At 37.3% G+C, this 18,251-nt stretch overlaps 1 protein-coding gene across 2 annotated transcripts in view; it reads left to right on the top strand.

Annotated features, from left to right (window-relative positions):
• tfap2e (transcription factor AP-2 epsilon) overlaps positions 1-18,251 on the top strand; it is a 108,132-nt gene that overhangs the window by 64,898 nt on the left and 24,983 nt on the right. The window contains exon 7 of one of the 2 annotated variants that reach the window (XM_072548395.1): positions 10,164-11,302. The exons of the other annotated variant lie outside the window; for it this stretch is intronic. Within the exon in view, the coding sequence (XP_072404496.1) occupies positions 10,164-10,455 (292 nt within the window). The 3' untranslated portion in view covers positions 10,456-11,302. Of the gene's footprint in view, positions 1-10,163; positions 11,303-18,251 lie in introns of those variants that run through there. 2 annotated transcript variants of the gene reach the window in all.

Raw genomic sequence — 18,251 nt, 5'->3', positions numbered from 1 at the left:
CAGCACAATAGTGATTTGGAAATGCCAGTGTTGGACTGGGTTGTACAAAGTTCAAAATCACACAGCACCAGGTTATAGTCCAACAGGCTTATTTGGAAGCAGTAGTTTTGGAGTGCTGCTCCTTCATCAGCAGCGCTCTGAAAGCTAGTGCTTCCAAATAAACCTGTTGGACTATAACCTGGTGTTGTGTGATTTTGAACAAGCAGCAGAGTAGGCACTAGCGCAGCATACTTGACAGGAGTTGATGAGTGGGTTACACAGCAGTAGCAGGCAATGAGCAGAGAGACATAGAGAACAAGTACAAGAATTAAGGTTGATAGCTTGAGAAGAGGAGGAATATGCTGTCTTGACTATGAAGCTTTTTTTAACTCCAGGTGACATGGTTGGGAAGAATGAATGTGGTAGGGAGACAATTGTCAGGAGCTCAGAAGAAATTGGTGTGAATGAATCAGCAGTGGAGCTTGTGATTGCTTCCCTTATCTGCATCAAAATAACACATTAACAGAAAGAGTGTGGTAGTTAATCATATCGTTAATAATGGCCTTCATTGCTATGTGTAAAGTCATAACAACACTCTATAATAAGTCTGAATGCAACACCACTAGTTCTGCTGAAAAAGCAAACAAAAAGGGACTCACTTGACAATCAAAGCCTATTCCTTGAGACAGTTAACACTGAAGTAGCAGCTCTGAAATCAGTAGCAATAGGTTTGTTTGGTGCTGGCTGCCCCTGAACTGGACCTAGGACTGTTAGAGGAAATCTGAGTGCAGAGGTCTCTGCCATTCATCTGTATCGAATTAACATTGTTGTAACATTTTCAAGTGCAGTCAAAAACAGTCATCAAATTAACCATACAGGAAATTATTGTGCAATGCTTTTCAGGAACAGAATGGATTAGCACCTATTTCAACCTGCATTGCAAGTATATTTTAGGTGCTATTTGGGAGTAGGGCAAAGGAAAATCATTGCAGAGAAGTGACATTTTTAGGCAGTGAGGAATTAACTATTATCCAATTGCAATAGCAACCATGATATAGTAATTATTATGCTTTGGAAATTTTTCACATGATTAAAATAAAGAAAATTAAATAGTGGGAGATCTTCATAATAGTGACTGCTCTTCCAACACGAAACTGACCAGAAGCATCCTCTTTTTGACTTGTTATCACCTGACCTAAGCAACAAGGGCAATGGTTGCCCTAGAATTGATTTTGTTCTTGGGCAAATAAAAGGAAAAAAGGGGGGATCATTTAATTTGTGTAGCACCTCATGCACAGGGTTCTTCATTGATATAGTTAAGAATGGCCTACTATTGCCTAACTCATGGAAATGAGATAGTCTGCTGTGATATGCAAACAAATAAGTTTACTTTGGTTTTCATAGTTATAATTGTTGTAGAGTCCATTAATCCATTTAGTTTCTATTTAGAAACTGAGAATCTAAGTGTTTACTAAAAGAATGAAACCTCCATGTTCTTGATTTTAAACGAAAGAAAACTCACTGAAGCTAAATAACGTGAATACTAATCACCAAATATTTAAGATAGAATGTAGTGATGTTTAAGACATTAAAAATGTACACAGTTAATTGTAAATTGAACTAAATTTCTCAAGTGAAATTTCCTTCTACATCCATTTGACTTGCACTCGTACTGTCAGATAGTTATTGGAAATTAGAAAATTAATGACTTTGTCTGAGGAGTATTTCAAAGATTTGTTTGAGGATTGATATTTCTTGGGCCTTCAGCTTACTTCTGGCAAAGGTTTTTCTGTAAATCTTCTCTAAGCATTACATGGATCCCTGATCACCATTGGTGTCACTAGTATCTGAAGTGGAGATAAGTTAGGTTCCCACCACCACCCCCAGCTATATTCGTCTTTTACTCTGGCTTTTGCATCTGAAGTGCTTCGCTTCTCACCCTGGTTATTCCAGAGGTTCAAGTCACTATTAGCAGTCATTCAGAGTTTTAAACTCTCTTTAGCCATCACACAGAACTTTACTGAATCTTACTTGAAAGAAATGTTCATACTTCTCAACTGGTTTTCAAAGTAAGTGCTAAAACTCTGCTTGAGACCAGAGCCCCACCTTCAATCTACTCACCCTGTAATTAGCTGCTGGTTGACCCTTTGCTATTCTATTGTTTACCTCTCAGACAACCTGGCTACATGATCAGCTACTGCAAGCAAGGTGCATTTCTCAGATCTCAACTCCCAGTGAAACCTAATTCTTAAGAGACCATCACTGCAACATAAAATACAAGACAGCACCCCCCCCCCCCACCCCACCCCACCAAAAGCACCCAGGCAATCACACTTCCTTCTTAAAAGAAAAAAAAACTACTGATCCTTTAAAATACTACACATTAATATGATGAACAACTTAACAACTATCTTAGAGTCATAGGGCTTTTACAGCATGGACAAAGACCCTTTGGTCCAACTCCTCCATGCTGACCAGATATCCTAAATTAATTTCGTTTCATTTGCCAACATAGACATATTTTATTACAATATACACAATGATCCCCTTGCCGTGGTTCATTCAAAATTCCCTGTAATCCCAGATTCTTAATTCAAAGATAATATTATTTAAATAGATGGAGAGTTTTGGTCCAAAGCAATTTTTGTATAAATAACACTTTTAAATCACCTTTTTGAGGTTATGAGTCATTTAGAATAACAATCAAATTTTGGATAAAATCTTTGCCATTATGCGATTTATTCCTGCAATATGGATAATTTTTAAAATAAATGATTGCCACATCAGACTCTAGCAAAACAAACAGAGACTCTTGGTCCAGAGTTTCTCCAAAAATGTAGATAGATTATGGTCTGGGTCAATCACAATTCTTTGACTTTGCTGAAAACTGTTGAAAAAGCAAAGCAAAGCTAATGTTTTTTTTCAATTGGGGAGTATATTCATTGACAAGGGTTAAGTTTCCTCAAAAAGTAACTAACTGGATGCTCTTTAATATCACCATCAATATCGTATCTAGTTTAATATCACCATCTTGTAAAGATATGTCTCCCATGCCCATATCACTGGAATGAATTGTATTGCTTGTTGAAATTCAAAGCAACTAACATAGTCCCATTTATTAAGGTTATCTTTGATCTCTCAAAGGCAGTCTAACAACATTCCGCCCAACCGTAGTGTCCTCCTTCTTCAATAATGTTAATGGAGCAGCCGATATTTGTACAAATGTCCTGTAAAATCCACATACTCTGAAGAACTTCAATATCTCTCATTTGGTCTTAAAAACAGGAAAGCCTGTAACTGCTTGAACTTTAGCTTCTCTGGACAATACTTGACCCAGTGACCAGTTCAGTGTGTAGAAGGTATTTGGGTATACTGTTGTCATCCATCCGGTGAATGTGACCAAGCCAGTGCAGATGTTGTCAGTTTAGCAATGGGTCTATGTTATTATAGTTAACATGTTCCAGGTGTTCTGAGATGGAGAGTTTGTTCTACCAAGAGATGTTGAGGAAACACCTGGCACAATGAAGGTGAATCAATTCAGCCAATTCTGCCTAGCAACTGTTGTCTAGGCATCACTAATGTATAGGAGTGGACAGAGGACTGGTAGACTCAATTTGGTGCTTTCAGTCAAGTTGCTGTAAGTTCCCACTTCTTTTTAAACTCAGCTTGGAGATATAAGCAACAGCTTTTGGAATGTATGTGCTGATTTCAGCATCATGTGACAGATTGCTGGTGACAGTGGAGCTTCACTGTGTGATCAACAACCTCCAACATCATGTTGTCAAGGCTGACTAATAGCATTGGAAGAAATGAGATCAAGCAGAAACATCGGAGAGCCCTGAGAAAACAGAAGTCAAAAAGTTCTGCACCCTCTCAGCCCATTGTCTTCATCGACAGCTAATGAGGCAGACTCTCTTGCTACAATGGAGTTCCTGAGCTGCACAAGGTGATGCTTCTTGCTGAAGGGACTACCAAGGTGCAAAACATCATCTCACAAGACAGAAAGCTGCCAATGATTATTTTTAATAGAAGGAGTTCAAGAACAGTGTCCAATGAGAAATCATATGTTTGAATGGAGGATCTAGTTTCACTGTGATAACATGTACAATAGCCAATATTCATTATTTCAGCTCACACATTAATAATAGCCATTGTGTGGGATTAGATGACTACAAACACCCTTAGAAATGAAGCAGGGAGGAATGCAAAGAAAATCAGGCTCATTAACATGTCATGCTTGGTACGGTGAATACTGATGAACAGGAAAGTATTTGTTCATTATTGTTCAGCATAAACAAGAAATAGTCCTGACGCAGAGAACCATTTAAGGTCCTGATTAGAATTGAGATTGTGGGTGTAATACGTCACCCAGTGGTTGGAAAGGCTCATTATCTTCTCTTTGTTGCAATCCATGACAGAATATTTTAGAATTTTTTTGGGCAGTTTTATTATCATCATTTGCCCAGTGAAATTGGGTGAAATTTACACAGAAGACAGGATCACTTCCAATCAAAGAAAAAGGTGTTTTGTAAGCCCACAGGCTGGGCTCTAGCATTGTGATGTTTTGGCCTGTTGATATATCAGTGCAATATCTGATGTGTGTGTCTGTGGGGGAATAACTGGCAAATTTCCCTGTCTGGTATTAATTAATAGGTCATGATGTAATGTTTTTCAAGCATTGCCGTCAGGGTGTATTTTGTTTGAACTGGAATTTGTACACCTGCCAACAACCTTAGACCCACAGGGCTTAACACTGTGATATCATTAAATTTTCTTGGAAGAATAACTTTCACAACATTTCATACAATTGGTGTTGCATTGGATCCCTGTTACTGTCACCATCAATTTGCCAGCTCTGCTGCTAAGTGACACCAGGCAAGAAGTGACAGTATTAGAGTTTTACTTGAGTGCAATGTTTTCCCCTATGAAGCTTTCTAGTTGAACTGTTATTTAGCACAAACTATTTCAAATGAGAGCAACATTCCAGACAGCAGTGGGGGTATTGCTATCATGCCCATGGTTCCAATATTTGCTTTGGTGGAGTCAAGAACATTTAGAAATTTTGACTGGTGTCTGTACATGTGATAATATTGTATTTAGGAAGGCTGACCATAAAGAGGAATCAGAAATAAACTCTGGTGACATTTCCAGATCAGTGATTGATGAATGTATTGAAAAGAATAAAGATGTCAGAAAGCAAAATAAAAATAAATCTGTCAGTGAGTGGTTTCTAATCTAATTTACATATATATTTATCTCCTGATATATTATGTATCACAAAACAAATGCCGTCCATTGTAATAAAAGTATATTCCTTGTATTATTTCCTTTGACTTTTCCGGCACTGTACACTTCCTTGGACTTAAGTCAGTATTCAGACTTGTTCCCAAACTGTTGAATGTTGCTTTAGAATTGGCAGCAGAGGAATCTTCTCTGTGAGGAAGATCCTGAATGGTTTTTAGTGCTGCAGATGTTGACATTATTGAGAATCATGATGGAAACACTCTTCCTATCATTCTGTTCCATGAAATTGTTTTAAAAAAACATCTTAATGAATAAACTAAACAAATTGGATATTTAAAATTCATATATGGTGTAAATATGCAAAGTAATACTTCATAAGGTATCTATCCATCTAATTATAAAATAAGTATTCTTCTTCGTTGGCCGCACATCAGCACATTCCAGGTTCATATTCAATGAAATAAAAAGTGACAAATCTGAACTGAGGAATGAGAAATTGTATGAATCAAAGGAAGGAAAGTGACTGGAAAATTATTAATGGAAAACTGCAAATACTTTATAAAAATAAAAGGCTAGAATGGTTAGTCAGAAGATTCTACCTGAAATGGTCTAAAGAAAATCAAATCTCAGCATTTTTAGTGAAAACTCTATGGTCCACCATTTGTCCCCTTAGGTTTCCTGACTGGGCTTAAAATATACATTTTACTATAATAAAAACTTTGCAAAAGTTAGATATTCCTAATTATATTAAGCAAATGTCTTTTTGTGTACTATGATTAAGATTTTTACTTAGGGACATCAGCCTCTCTCAAAAGCCTGAGCTTTGCTGTTGATATTTTTCCCAGAGCTCTCACTCTGTCAGCTGAAGAGAGTTAATCAACTACACCTGTGCCTGTGATTCCCATGATGCTACAATCTGAGCACGCAGTGTGAAGAATTTCCCAACATTAAGATGGTTTTCTCAGAGCAAGTGGAAGTATGCTTTTCCTCATGCTATAATGGGGTGTTTGAGTTTCTCCGAGTTTGTGAATGATGGGCATGAAAGCTGGAGAATGAATTTTAAAAGCTAAAAGTTTTAATTCAGAGGTAGTGTGGAAGGTAGTGTATATACCACCTGTACCTTATTTAGTTTCTGGTGAGTAATCCTAAACCAATGTTGTTCACAGAAAATTTACTTATTTTCATTAATATCAATGTCAAATTGTGTCTTTACTCAGGCTATAACAGTCAGTTTTCCCAGATGATTTCAAGATGAGCTGGAAAATGAATTTAATCAAGGTCCCTTTCAAAGAGTTCATCTCCAAGAGATCAAAAAAGATTATTGTTATAATCCATACTCTATTTTGTTTACGCATAGAATTCCAAAACAATTACTGATAAGAGTTTTTATTGTATTATGAAACATTTCCTGCCAAAGCAACCAGCTTTGCATGCTGATGTGCTGAACTTTCTAACCAAATAGTCATTAAGCAATGATTAACGATTGTGATTTTTGAGAAGATTTGTAGCTCAGGTTAAGTTTCAGGTTGTAAGTTTGCTTGCTGAGCAGCTCTGCGAGCAAACTTACAACCTGAATGATTAATGACCTGAGGCTTTAAAATGAGATTTTGTATCCTTAAAGTCCGTTTTACATGTGGAATAGCAGATTGAGACAAAGATTTGTGTCTTTATGAAAAACATATCAACTGAATTTTATGAAAGATCCATTAAGGTACATTAAAAACAGTGCATTTCTGTTGCTCATAAAAGTGTCTGAATTCTGAAAATAAAATCAATTTCCTGCTGATGTCAATAATCAGGTCCTGTACTATAGCAAGAGCCAAAAATTTACAAGTAGATGTCAATTTAGAGAAGTTCTCACAATATTTGGATTCCAGATGATTTCAAAATGTCATAGACCAACTTTCTACCTGTGTTATTTGAACAGTGGTTTTAGAGATGGGGCTAGCTTAATGACAATTCACATCATAATTTAGCACTAGATCCAAGACTGCACATTAAACAACAACATGAGACCAACCTGTGAATTATACAATGTATTGTAAATCCTGGCTTTATATATCATCGTTCGTATTATAGTGTCTTATGTGTTTCCTACAATCTGCTGCTGCACAATACAAAGCATTATGAAGTGGAACTGTGCAGTGTCACATATCACCATATGCCTTCAGGAGTTCTATGCTTCTCTAGCTTCATCACTTTCCCATTTACATTATACCACCTTTACTGAGCTTGGTGAGTCCACCACAGAATGTTAAAAAGTCAAATGTTAAATAATTATAGACTCTATATGGTAAAGAGTAACAAATGTCTGGTAGTAAATTTCACACAGTAATTCAAACTTGTGGTTCTGCTGAGGTTCGTAAGCCTCTTTGCTTTCGTGGTTTATGATGACATCAGAATCCTTAATTGAATTACTGCTTGACAACTTACTGCCAGACATTTGAATTCCTTATAATATATGGCCTGTAATTATTTTACATTTTGTTTCCATATCCTATTGGTATTATAAATCCTACAGTCATACAGTTACAGACAGGTTGTACACAGTGTCCTTGTATTTGACACTCAACAGTATCCTCCAAATTCATCATTAACCTATCTATATTTGTTCTGGCATTTTATTTTTACTGTTTTTAAAGCTTTTTATCCCCCCACAAGCTTTTATAATTTTTCCATGGCACACACACGATCTGAAAATGTGTTGCTGGAAAAGCGCAGCAGGTGAAGCAGCATTCAAGGAGCAGGAGAATCGACGTTTCGGGCATGAGCCCTTCTTCAGGCTCATGCCCGAAACGTCGATTCTCCTGCTCCTTGGATGCTGCCTGACCTGCTGCACTTTTCCAGCAACACATTTTCAGCTCTGATCTCGAGCATCTGCAGTCCTCACTTTCTCCACACACACTATCTCCTGACTGAGAGAATGAATGGAGCTTTTCTTGGGCCTGAGCTGGGGATATACAAGAGCCCACCTCTTCTCCATTCTCATCTGATCCTTAGTGAGGAAAAACTCCAACTACTCATTTTGTTCAAAACTCATTTCCAACTTTGAATATTTCATACAAGTGGAAGAGATAATTAACCTGTAGATAATCATGTGCTTGTCCAATTGAACTGAGGTTATCATACTATATTAGTGTGATAATTATCACTCTATTTATAGGCCAAAAGGTTCAAATTCTATCTTTGAGCAGATTCATTAAAATATCTATAATATATGTAAATACTGTTGGTTTGTAATGTTTTCTCATTCACTCATCGGAAATCTGCATTGCTGGCTGAGCCAGCATTTACTGTCCATTCCTAGTTACCATTGAGAAGGTGATGATGAGCTGTTGCAATCTCGAACTGTTGCAGTCCATTTGGAGTAAGTGCCCTCTTAACGGAGGATCGCAAGCAAATCTGTAACCTCTCTCCCTGAAATCAAAATTTTTCCACTTGGAAATAGGAACAAACCTACCTACAGAATCACTTGCCACAAAGGATAGTTCTATGTCAGTTCTAGTACGATTAATGTGAATGGAAGACTAACTTCTGGGCCTAATGTATTGTAGCCAATTTGCAATACGGTAAATGGAGACGAGTCTGCAAGCTTGTTTTTTCTATAAGAGAGCACCTCTGATATTAATGATGCTTTGCTCAACAGGATGGAGCTATAAATACACTTGGAATTTTAGAAACAACTTTAGCAGAGTTAAAAACTTACCCAGAATAAAACAGAAACTAATAACACTGATGGAATGTTTCACTTTTGCATAAAAATATTAAAAGATAACTTTACTTCTGTGTAAGAAGAAAAAGACATGGGGATATATGATCAGTTTCAATACATTTTTCTGTACTTTTGGTAAATTTTGAATTTTTTAAGAGGCCCAATGACATCACGTTAGCTGGGACTGTTTTTTTTGTCATCCTGCTGAGAGTGAATTGATGTGTTTTTCACATAGTGTCTGAGTTCATGTTGGCTGAGCCTGGCTCACTTAAATGCCCTGTGCGAGTGAGAAATTAGGGGCTTCAGGCAAAATACGTAATTCCCTGCTGCAAACCTTAAAGCTAGTGTAAATTTGAGTATCTTTGTTTTGATCTGTTGCCATTTAGGAGGAACAGCAACTGGATTCCTATTCTTCAGTGCAACCCTGCTGCATCATTGACATTGATGAGAAGCTGAAGAGTTTCCTGGCTGTCTCTTATTGGATGGCCCTTGTGAGGTCTTTTGTGTGTATATCCGCTCAATGGAATTTCGGGAAAATTACACTGGAAGCATATGACTTCTCACTACTTCAAGCAATTTATAAACATTTTCAATGCTTCCACTTGTTTTGATTGGATGTCAGTCAGGATTCTCCAGGAAATGGACATGAGGTTCAAACAAGCCAGACACCTGGTCTTAAGGGTCACTTTTCCTCTGGGGACTGGTGCACTTGTGGAAAATTTCTCTCATTATGTTCTTCGCTGGGAGGAGAAAGACATGACTCGTAGAGCTGTTTTAGTTTTAATGCACTCTGGATTTACCATTTGCCATTAATATCAGGCTAGTCTGACTATAGCTTCTGGCTGGAGTGCCACCTGTATTCTCTATTTTACCGAACTTAAAATAGGACACCAAAGTCATTCGTAATGTTTTAAAACAAGGTTAAAGCTGAACCTTTTTCAGCTAGAGGAGAAAGTAGCTAAAAGGCTTAAGAGAGCTACAATATTTAATGGCACTGAAATCCAAAATAGTGACCACAGTGATCGATTTTATTAGATAAACTTTGTTGGTGTTGACATTTGGACAAAGGTATTAATCTGTCTAAAGTAAAGTTAAACATCCTCATTTAAAATAGTATTGGATTAATTAAAAAGCTTCAAAACTCTCCTTACTATGGAACAAAATGATTTCAACCCAGATATTTCTTAATAGTCAATATTTACTATTCACACTTCCTTTCTTTTTTTAGGCAGATCTGTAAAGAGTTCACAGATTTATTGGCTCAGGACCGATCTCCTTTGGGAAACAGCCGCCCCTCAGCAATCCTGGAAGAGGGAGTCCAGAGCTGCCTGACTCACTTCAGCCTGATTACACATGGCTTTGGGAGTCCCGCCATCATCGCTGCATTAACTGCCTTCCAGAATTACCTGGTGGAGGCTCTAAAGGGGCTGGATAAGATGTTTCTGAGCTCATCCAACAGCCACCCCCCGGGGGAATCTGGGACTAAAAGCACAGAAAAAGAGGCCAAACATCGGAAATAACCAGGGACAGATGGCATGGACCAAACTGTTCTAATTATTAAAGAGATTAAACAGTCATTCAACGTGCAATTAAAAAAAAGGACAAAAAAAATCATCAGGAGGATTGTGTGGAGGTGACTGCACAGTGACAACTTTCTAATTGAGGTGAGAAAGCAAGGAAGAAGCAGGAGAAGAGAATTAGCCTGGTTTTGTCCGGACCAAATAAGGCCTCGGCTTGGGCTGATCTCAATCAGTGATATGCACATTGAATTACTTTGGGACAATTGATCCAGAATTTGGGAACATTAACATGGCAAGACATTGATAAAGCACAAGCTTGGAGCATCAGCCTCAGCAGAACGAGCAAATAGTGTTCCATATGTATATATTTATTTATGTGTAATTAAATGGGAACTTTAAATAGACCCACGCAAGCTATTTATCTGCTGACCTGGTTTTCTGCTGTGAGTTATAGGAGATGAAGACTTGGTTTTAGATTTGTTTTTTAACTTGAGGGTTCAGGCACAGGATAAGGGCAGATTGGCAGTATCTGTGTATAGGTTATTGTATTTTCTTGTGGAAGTGATGCACAGAGGAATATTTGTGAATGTGTTCCTGAACCATATTTTGAAATGGTGGCGTATGAGGTACGAGGTTATAAATCTCTTAATTTGTTTGTCTAGAGTGTTTCATAAATTGTTGAATAAATTGTGCTGCTATACAGAACAATTCTATTATATATTTCTTTCATGTAATGAAAGCACGGTTGTCAGGACTTCGCAAAAAAAGGTTTAAGCTGAACCAATGTTTAAGTTTTAAACCCATGAGGCACTCTGTCTTGTTAATAAAAGAAAATGATTTAAACGGTGCTAAACTTTAAATGTTCACTTCAGTTGACTTATTTTTCCTTAAAAACTACAATTTAGTGCAATTAACACAATCTTTTAGTTTTAATCTGGCAGTTTCAACAATGACCTGAATTAAACATGTTTCTGTTTGACACCCATACTAGGGCAAATTCTTCACTGTTGGTGTGATCAATATGGAGTTACCAGCATGAGGCGGCTTAATTACCTACCCTACTTCACTGTGTAAAGAACAATTGTGAAAACAGTAAATAGGGTGGGTCATATCATCAAATCAGTAGCAGAACAATTGGGCAACTTATCAGACACAGCAGGAAACAACCCATAGGCAAAAGAGCTGTTGTGACTTTTCTCTTGCAATCTGCACTGCATTTCTGGATAGAAATTATCCCCAGACCCTTATTCCATTCTTGTAATTGTGAAGAGGAATACCTAGCATTAAAATAACAGAATATTGCCTGCTGATAAATCAAATGTTCAAATAGATCATTGCTGCAAAATAATTGAAATGGAATATTTCCCTTTTACAGTGAAATATAAGGCCTCACTACCCTCCCCTAGGAACATGCAGCCCTAGGTGCTATGTCAGAGGGTGCATTTTAACATTCCATTGGTTCCATCAGGCTTGAAGAACAATTAATCTGGAGTTCCCCCAAGATATAAGCTCACTGTATGTACTTTCAGAAAGCAGTGTAAAAAAAACAGAGTACTGTGAAATTAAGCAAAAAAAATTCTCAGGAAGAATTTATATTGTTTCATGTTCTCTGCTGTTGAATCAATATTGTTGAATTAACCCTGTCCAGTCTTGTTAAACATTAACCCTTATCAAAACTCTCTTTACATTTAAGAAGCAATGGCATTGAAGCATATCATATGAATTCAACTCAGGTGTTTTAGTCCATCTGTCTATTTTCCATAAATGGATAGGTATAAGAATTGGTGGCATGCTGAATCAGAAGAAGTTTGTTGTAGGATTGAAAATTCGCAAGCTAAATATGAATGACTTTTCCCTACCCCAGTCCGATTAAGAATCTAATTAAAACAGTTATCAGCATCAGGAAATATTTGCTGTTCAAAAAGTCCTGATTAGTTTGACTCAATGATTGTTAATGTATTCCTAATATAAACAGTGCTGCTGATTTGCAAAAAAAAAGACATCTCTGTCACAAGATAGCTGCTTAGTACAACATGGAGCTGGCAGAAAACCAAGTTAAGAACGAGATGTTGGAAAATCACAGCAGGTCAGGCAGCATCTGAGGAGCAGGCGATTCTCCTGCTCCTCAGATGCTGCCTGACCTGCTGTGCTTTTCCAGCATCATGCTCTCCACTCTGATCTCCAGCATCTGCAGTCCTCACTTTCTACTAGATAACCAAGTTAAACAAGGGAAAAAAGAAGAAAGATTTATTGGACCATTAGCTCCATGCTAGCACTGAAAAAGTTAAAGATGTGCTTTAAACAAATGTAGAATTAACTAAATTCACTTCAGATGATTTAAGACCTGAATTTCGTTGTATGTTTTGCATTGATGTGAAGTGAAAGATGTCTTTCTATTAACAAAAAGTGAGAAGAGTAACTGAGTAACAAAATAATTCTGCCTTGACATGCATTATTTTTAAAAGCTGGGTGATAAGTAGCTTGATGTCTGTGATTGAACACAGAGGAATGTGTTTCATAAGGTGAGATGGTGGCATTGTGGTAATGTCTCCAAACTGGTAATCTGGAGGCTCAGGGTAATTTTCTGGAGAAGTGGATACAAATTCTGGCATGACAGCAAGTGGAATTTAAATCCAACTGTTACAAAATTGGAGACTGGTAGCAAATGCTGGCCATGCCAGGGATACCCACAGATGGATACCAGTAAAGCTGATAGTTATTTATTAATTTGGGCCTCACAAATGTACAAATATGTGTCACTTTTAGTATGCTTTATTTGGGAAATTTGAAATTATAAATAATTAGTTGTGGGCTGTTGCACATTTAAAGACATGGCTTCCAGTATCAGTCAGTTCTGCCATTCTGCAGATTGGAGCCTGAAATAGAGCAATGGGAATGAATGGGCTTATTGCCTTTGCCAAAATGGGAGTGATGGTGATTAATCATTTATGCGCAGCTATATTATGGCATTATGTCTAAAATAAAGAAAGCCTGGAATTTTACTAAAAGGAGACAAGGGAATTTGTTACATGTGGTTCTGGGTATTAGGTGGGAATAGTAAAGCAACTGGATGCTAATGCCCTCATCTAAATACTAAAAAATGCTTACAATATTGGGAAAGGCTTGGGTGGAGTGGTTTAAAGTTGAACTGGAAGTGAATGAAGAAGAAATGAAGGAAGTAGCTTGAATTTGTATGATAATTTTCAGAAGTTCAAGCCTATTAAGTATTTTAGAAGTGCAGTCACTGCTGTAGTCAATGTTTCTTCAAAGCTGCACATCTGGTTGTGCAGCTGCTGGGAAGCTCTGTGCATGCTAATTGCTTGCCAATGCATAGCTTCTGCTTGGAAGCTGCTGCCATACTCTGTCCTTAAAGCAGTGGCAGGAAAAGTTAGAGGGAACATTGGTTGTAGTGTAGGGAAATGCAGCAGTCAATTTCCACACAGCAAGCTTGCATAAACTTCAAAGAGATAAAATGACTATAGTTCCTTTTTACCCACAAGTGCAACTAGAACACATGATTGGAGTACTAGCACCTCACAAGGATGAGAATGATGTTAGTTACAGAACAAAACAGTTTATTTTTGTAAATATCTCTCCTGTACCTTGGGGCTTATTACACACTCATGTTGAAAAGGAAAAGTGTGTGTTTTCCGTCAGCAATTTGATTATACCTCTCTCCTCTTCCTATTATACCATTCTGATTCTATAGGCAATAATTTAGCAGCACCAGTCGGAAAACAATTCTACTTAAAGACTGCCATGGCCATCAAATAACTGACTTATGAAAATTGGATTGAAGAATTAGCATTCAATAGAAAGTGTAGCCCACTGCATTTAAAGGAAATCCAACAACATGGTGATATACTCTGGAAATAAGCTGCATTATTTACTTAGAACTCTCCTAGTGGAAAAAATGTTGATTACAGCAGTGAACCCTGGTTGTTTGAAAATTATATATAACTTCATATTTTAATAAAAATTGTTAATGCAAATCTAAAGGGAGGGTGATAGTCTAACATCTTAAAATGACAATGAACAATCATGTAAATGCAAAGTAATTTGCACAAATTATGAATTTAATAAGTTCATTAAAAAAGGAAAAAATCTTGTAGATAGCTCTAATGTTTTCTTACCCACAAGATATTACAAGGTGCTACATAGTAAATTAATTATTTTTGAAATGTATTTCGTAAACAAATTAAGTTGCCAATTGTTTTGCAGAATGAGTCTACTGGTAGCAAATGACCCAGTTATTCTTTCCTTGTTTATTCATGAGACCAACATTATTGCCCATCTTTAATTGCCCTTGAGGAGGTGGTGGTGAATTGCTGCCTTGAATCATACTGTCCATATGATATAGGTACATGCACAGTGCTGTGAGATAGGGAACTACAGGGTTTTGACCAAGTGACAATGAAGAAATGACAATGTATTTGCAAGTTATGATAGTGGTGTGGGGTTCCCATGGAACAGATACCCTTATTCTTCTTGTAATAGCGGTAGAGAGTTTGGAAGGTCTTTCCATAGAAGTCAGGTGAATTGCTGCAGTGGTGGAGATTGAGAGTGAATATTTATAAAGACATTGGGAGAACTCACTGCATTTCATTGAATAGCACCAGTGGATCTTCTATATTCACAAGAACAGACAGACAAGGCTCAACTAGCATTTAACCAAAAAGAGCACCTTCAACAATGAAACATTGCTAAGTAAATAAATATAACTTCAAGAATAACTAATAACCTTTTAAAGTCATGAAATAAAACAGTATATACTTTTTCCACTGAAATATTCAGCAGAAAATTTAATCAGATCCTGATTTGTCAGGGAATAGAGAAATGTGCCTTTGGAATTGCAAAAGTAATGAAAACAGTCAGATTGGAATCTGAAACAGAGTTTGTGTGATAGGATGAGCTGGGGGTGGGGTAGGGAAGGAAGTAACTCACAGTCTGCTTTGTACTCCTAAATGCATTTTTAACCAATTTATTCATAGTATGTGACCCTGAAGAAAAATATTATAAAAAGCACATGGTGCAACTGAGTGTACAAGTTCATGTTGGGCTAAAAAGAAAAGCTTGAATATAACTCTAAAAGAGAGACAGTGCTGAAATATAGAGCAGAGTTATCAGTGTTGGGAAGAGAAAAAGATTAATCAGAGCTTTAACAAAATGATTCCTGGATATTATCAACTATTTAGCTAAAGATTATGCTTTAACATCTTGCTGTGCAATAGTCTTTATAACAGTTTTCATTGCTGTGTAATGGCATTGTTACTCTATTCCCATTTATTTTAAACAGATTAGCATCTTAGCCATAATAGTTGACGGAGGAATTTGGTGCGTTCAAGACAGAATTCCTACAATCTTACTGCCCAAAGTAATTGCCCCCAGGATTTGAGAGAATGCTGTTTGGGGGACGTTTTGTTCAAATCAAATATTGGAGTGAATGAGTTAAGATTAAATTGCAGCCTTAAAAAAAGATGAAAAAGAACAATAGCAAACATATGGAATGCTTCGAGGAGGTCGACCCATTTTCTGAAGAGTTTTGAACTGCAGCTGTAATAGGTGACACAGTAAGAACTCTGTCTCGTTGGGTTAATTCACAGAGACAGTCCAGGAGTCTCAAGATGAACACATACTGAACAATCAATGACATTAGTGAGGGAGAACATTAAGAATAGTCTTAAAAGAGCTGCTCTACAGGAATCCAGTAGAGAGTGGAATTATCACATGGGCATGTTCCTGAAAACGCCTTGTGGATAGTTGCTGGTGAATTCCAAGTTTGCTCTTCATGTAAACATATAGTGTAGAGATTAAACCAAAGTTAGTAGCTTTATAAAACAAGATTCCATTGTGATCCTAATTAAATTTATGTCTCAAATGTACAATTGTATACTGTTAATGGTAAACTGAGTTTTTAAAAGTAAAGTCTGAAGCCCACTTTCTTGGCATAAATTATAGAAAAGAAAAATCTTATGTCATCACACTGAAGTGAATTCATGCCATATCTTATTTTCAAATGACCAATAATTTTGAAGAAATAACTCATTGAGAAAGTGAAGAGCAATGGATAGGTGTTTGGCAATAGGGAACCTCATCACAAACATTCTTACAGAAGATTCTACATACACAATCCATGGTACTACATAGTAATTTTTTTCCCTTTTATTTAGTTGCTCAAAACTCCTTAAGGCCTTTCCAATAATATTTTGATTAAAATGCAACCAGGAATGTGTTCCAGTGTAATAGCTCTCCCCTTCCTCAAGTCATTTGTTTAAAATTGTTTTATGGACCCAATGATCTAATAACATAATTCCATTCTATGTTTGGAACACACGGTCCCACCCACACTATTGTGATTAGTATATTATACATTGTCTGTTGATCAAAAAAGGTCTTGCTGTAACTGCAACATTTCTGTACTAGCTTGGAAAAATTATTGCTTCTTCATTTTATTTGTTACAACTAAGTTGGGAGGTGTGAATTGGCTACTACCATTTTTAGCTCCTGCGTTGGCCTTTATAAAGATTTGTAATTCTCCTTAGCATACATCTATTTCAAGTAAAACATAGTACCAATCTAAATTAAGGAATCAATTACAAGATTTTCTTGAATAAAAGAAAGAAGAATTTGACTCATTGGTAACCCTAAGAAAAATATGCAACGTCACAGGTAACCTGCCTTCTTGAACCTGTAGAAGGGTTATACCCAATACGTTGACTTCTGATTCTGCCTGGCTTGCTTGTCTACTTCTTGAACCATTGCAGTTGATGAGTTGTAGATAGACCCATGATGACATTAGGGAAGGCGTTCCAGGATTTTGACCTGGCAACAGTGACAATATATTTCCAAGCCACAATGATGAGTGGCTTGGAAGGGATATTGCAAGTGGTGGTGTTCCCATGTATCTGCTGCCCTTATCCTTCTGTATAGAAGTGGTCATGGGTTTGGAAGGTGCTGTCAAAGGATCTTTGGTGAATTTCTGCAGTGCATCTTGTAGGTAGTACATTGCTACTAAAGAGCATTGGTAGTGGATGTGATGCCCATCAAGCAGGCTGCTTTGTCCTGAATGGTGTCAAGCTTCTTGAGTGTTGTTGGAGTTACGCCCACACAGGCAAATGGGAAGTATTCCACCACACTCCTGACTTGTACCTTGTAGAAGGCGGACAGGCTTTGGGAAATCAAGAGATGAGTTACTTGACAGAGCATTCCTAGCCTCTGATCAGCTCTTGTAGCACTGTATTTATCTGGCAAAGCAGTTAAGTGTCCGGTCGATGGTAACCCCAAGGATGTTGATAGTGGGGGATTCAGTGATGGTAACACCATTTAAAGACAAGGGTCGATGACTAGGTTGTTTCTTATTGAAGTTGGTCATTATCTGGCATTTGTTTGATATAAATGATACTTGCCACTTGTCAGCCCAACCTGTCTATGTCCAGATCTTGTTGCATTGAACATGGACTGCTTCAGTATCTGAGGAGTTGTGAATGGTGCTGAATTGTGCAATTGTCAGCAAACATCCCTACTTCTGACCTTATGATGAAGCAGCTGAAGATGGTTGAGCCTAGGACAGAGATGTCCTGGAGCTGAGATGATGGACCGCCAACAACCACAACCATCTTCCTATGTACCAGATATGACTCCAACTAGCAGAGAATTTGCCTCCGATGCTTATTGATTCATTTTAGCTCGGGCTCCTTGATGCCAGATTCGGTTGCATGCAGCCTTGATGTCAAGGGCTGTCACTCTTATCTCATCTCTGGAATTCAGCTCTTTTGTCCATGTTTGAACCAAGGCTG

This window comes from Chiloscyllium punctatum, chromosome 27 (assembly GCF_047496795.1).
Source record: "Chiloscyllium punctatum isolate Juve2018m chromosome 27, sChiPun1.3, whole genome shotgun sequence".
Classification (NCBI taxonomy): Eukaryota; Metazoa; Chordata; class Chondrichthyes; order Orectolobiformes; family Hemiscylliidae; genus Chiloscyllium; species Chiloscyllium punctatum.
Note: the sequence above shows the minus strand (reverse complement) of the source record. Positions and strands in the feature narration are given on the sequence as shown.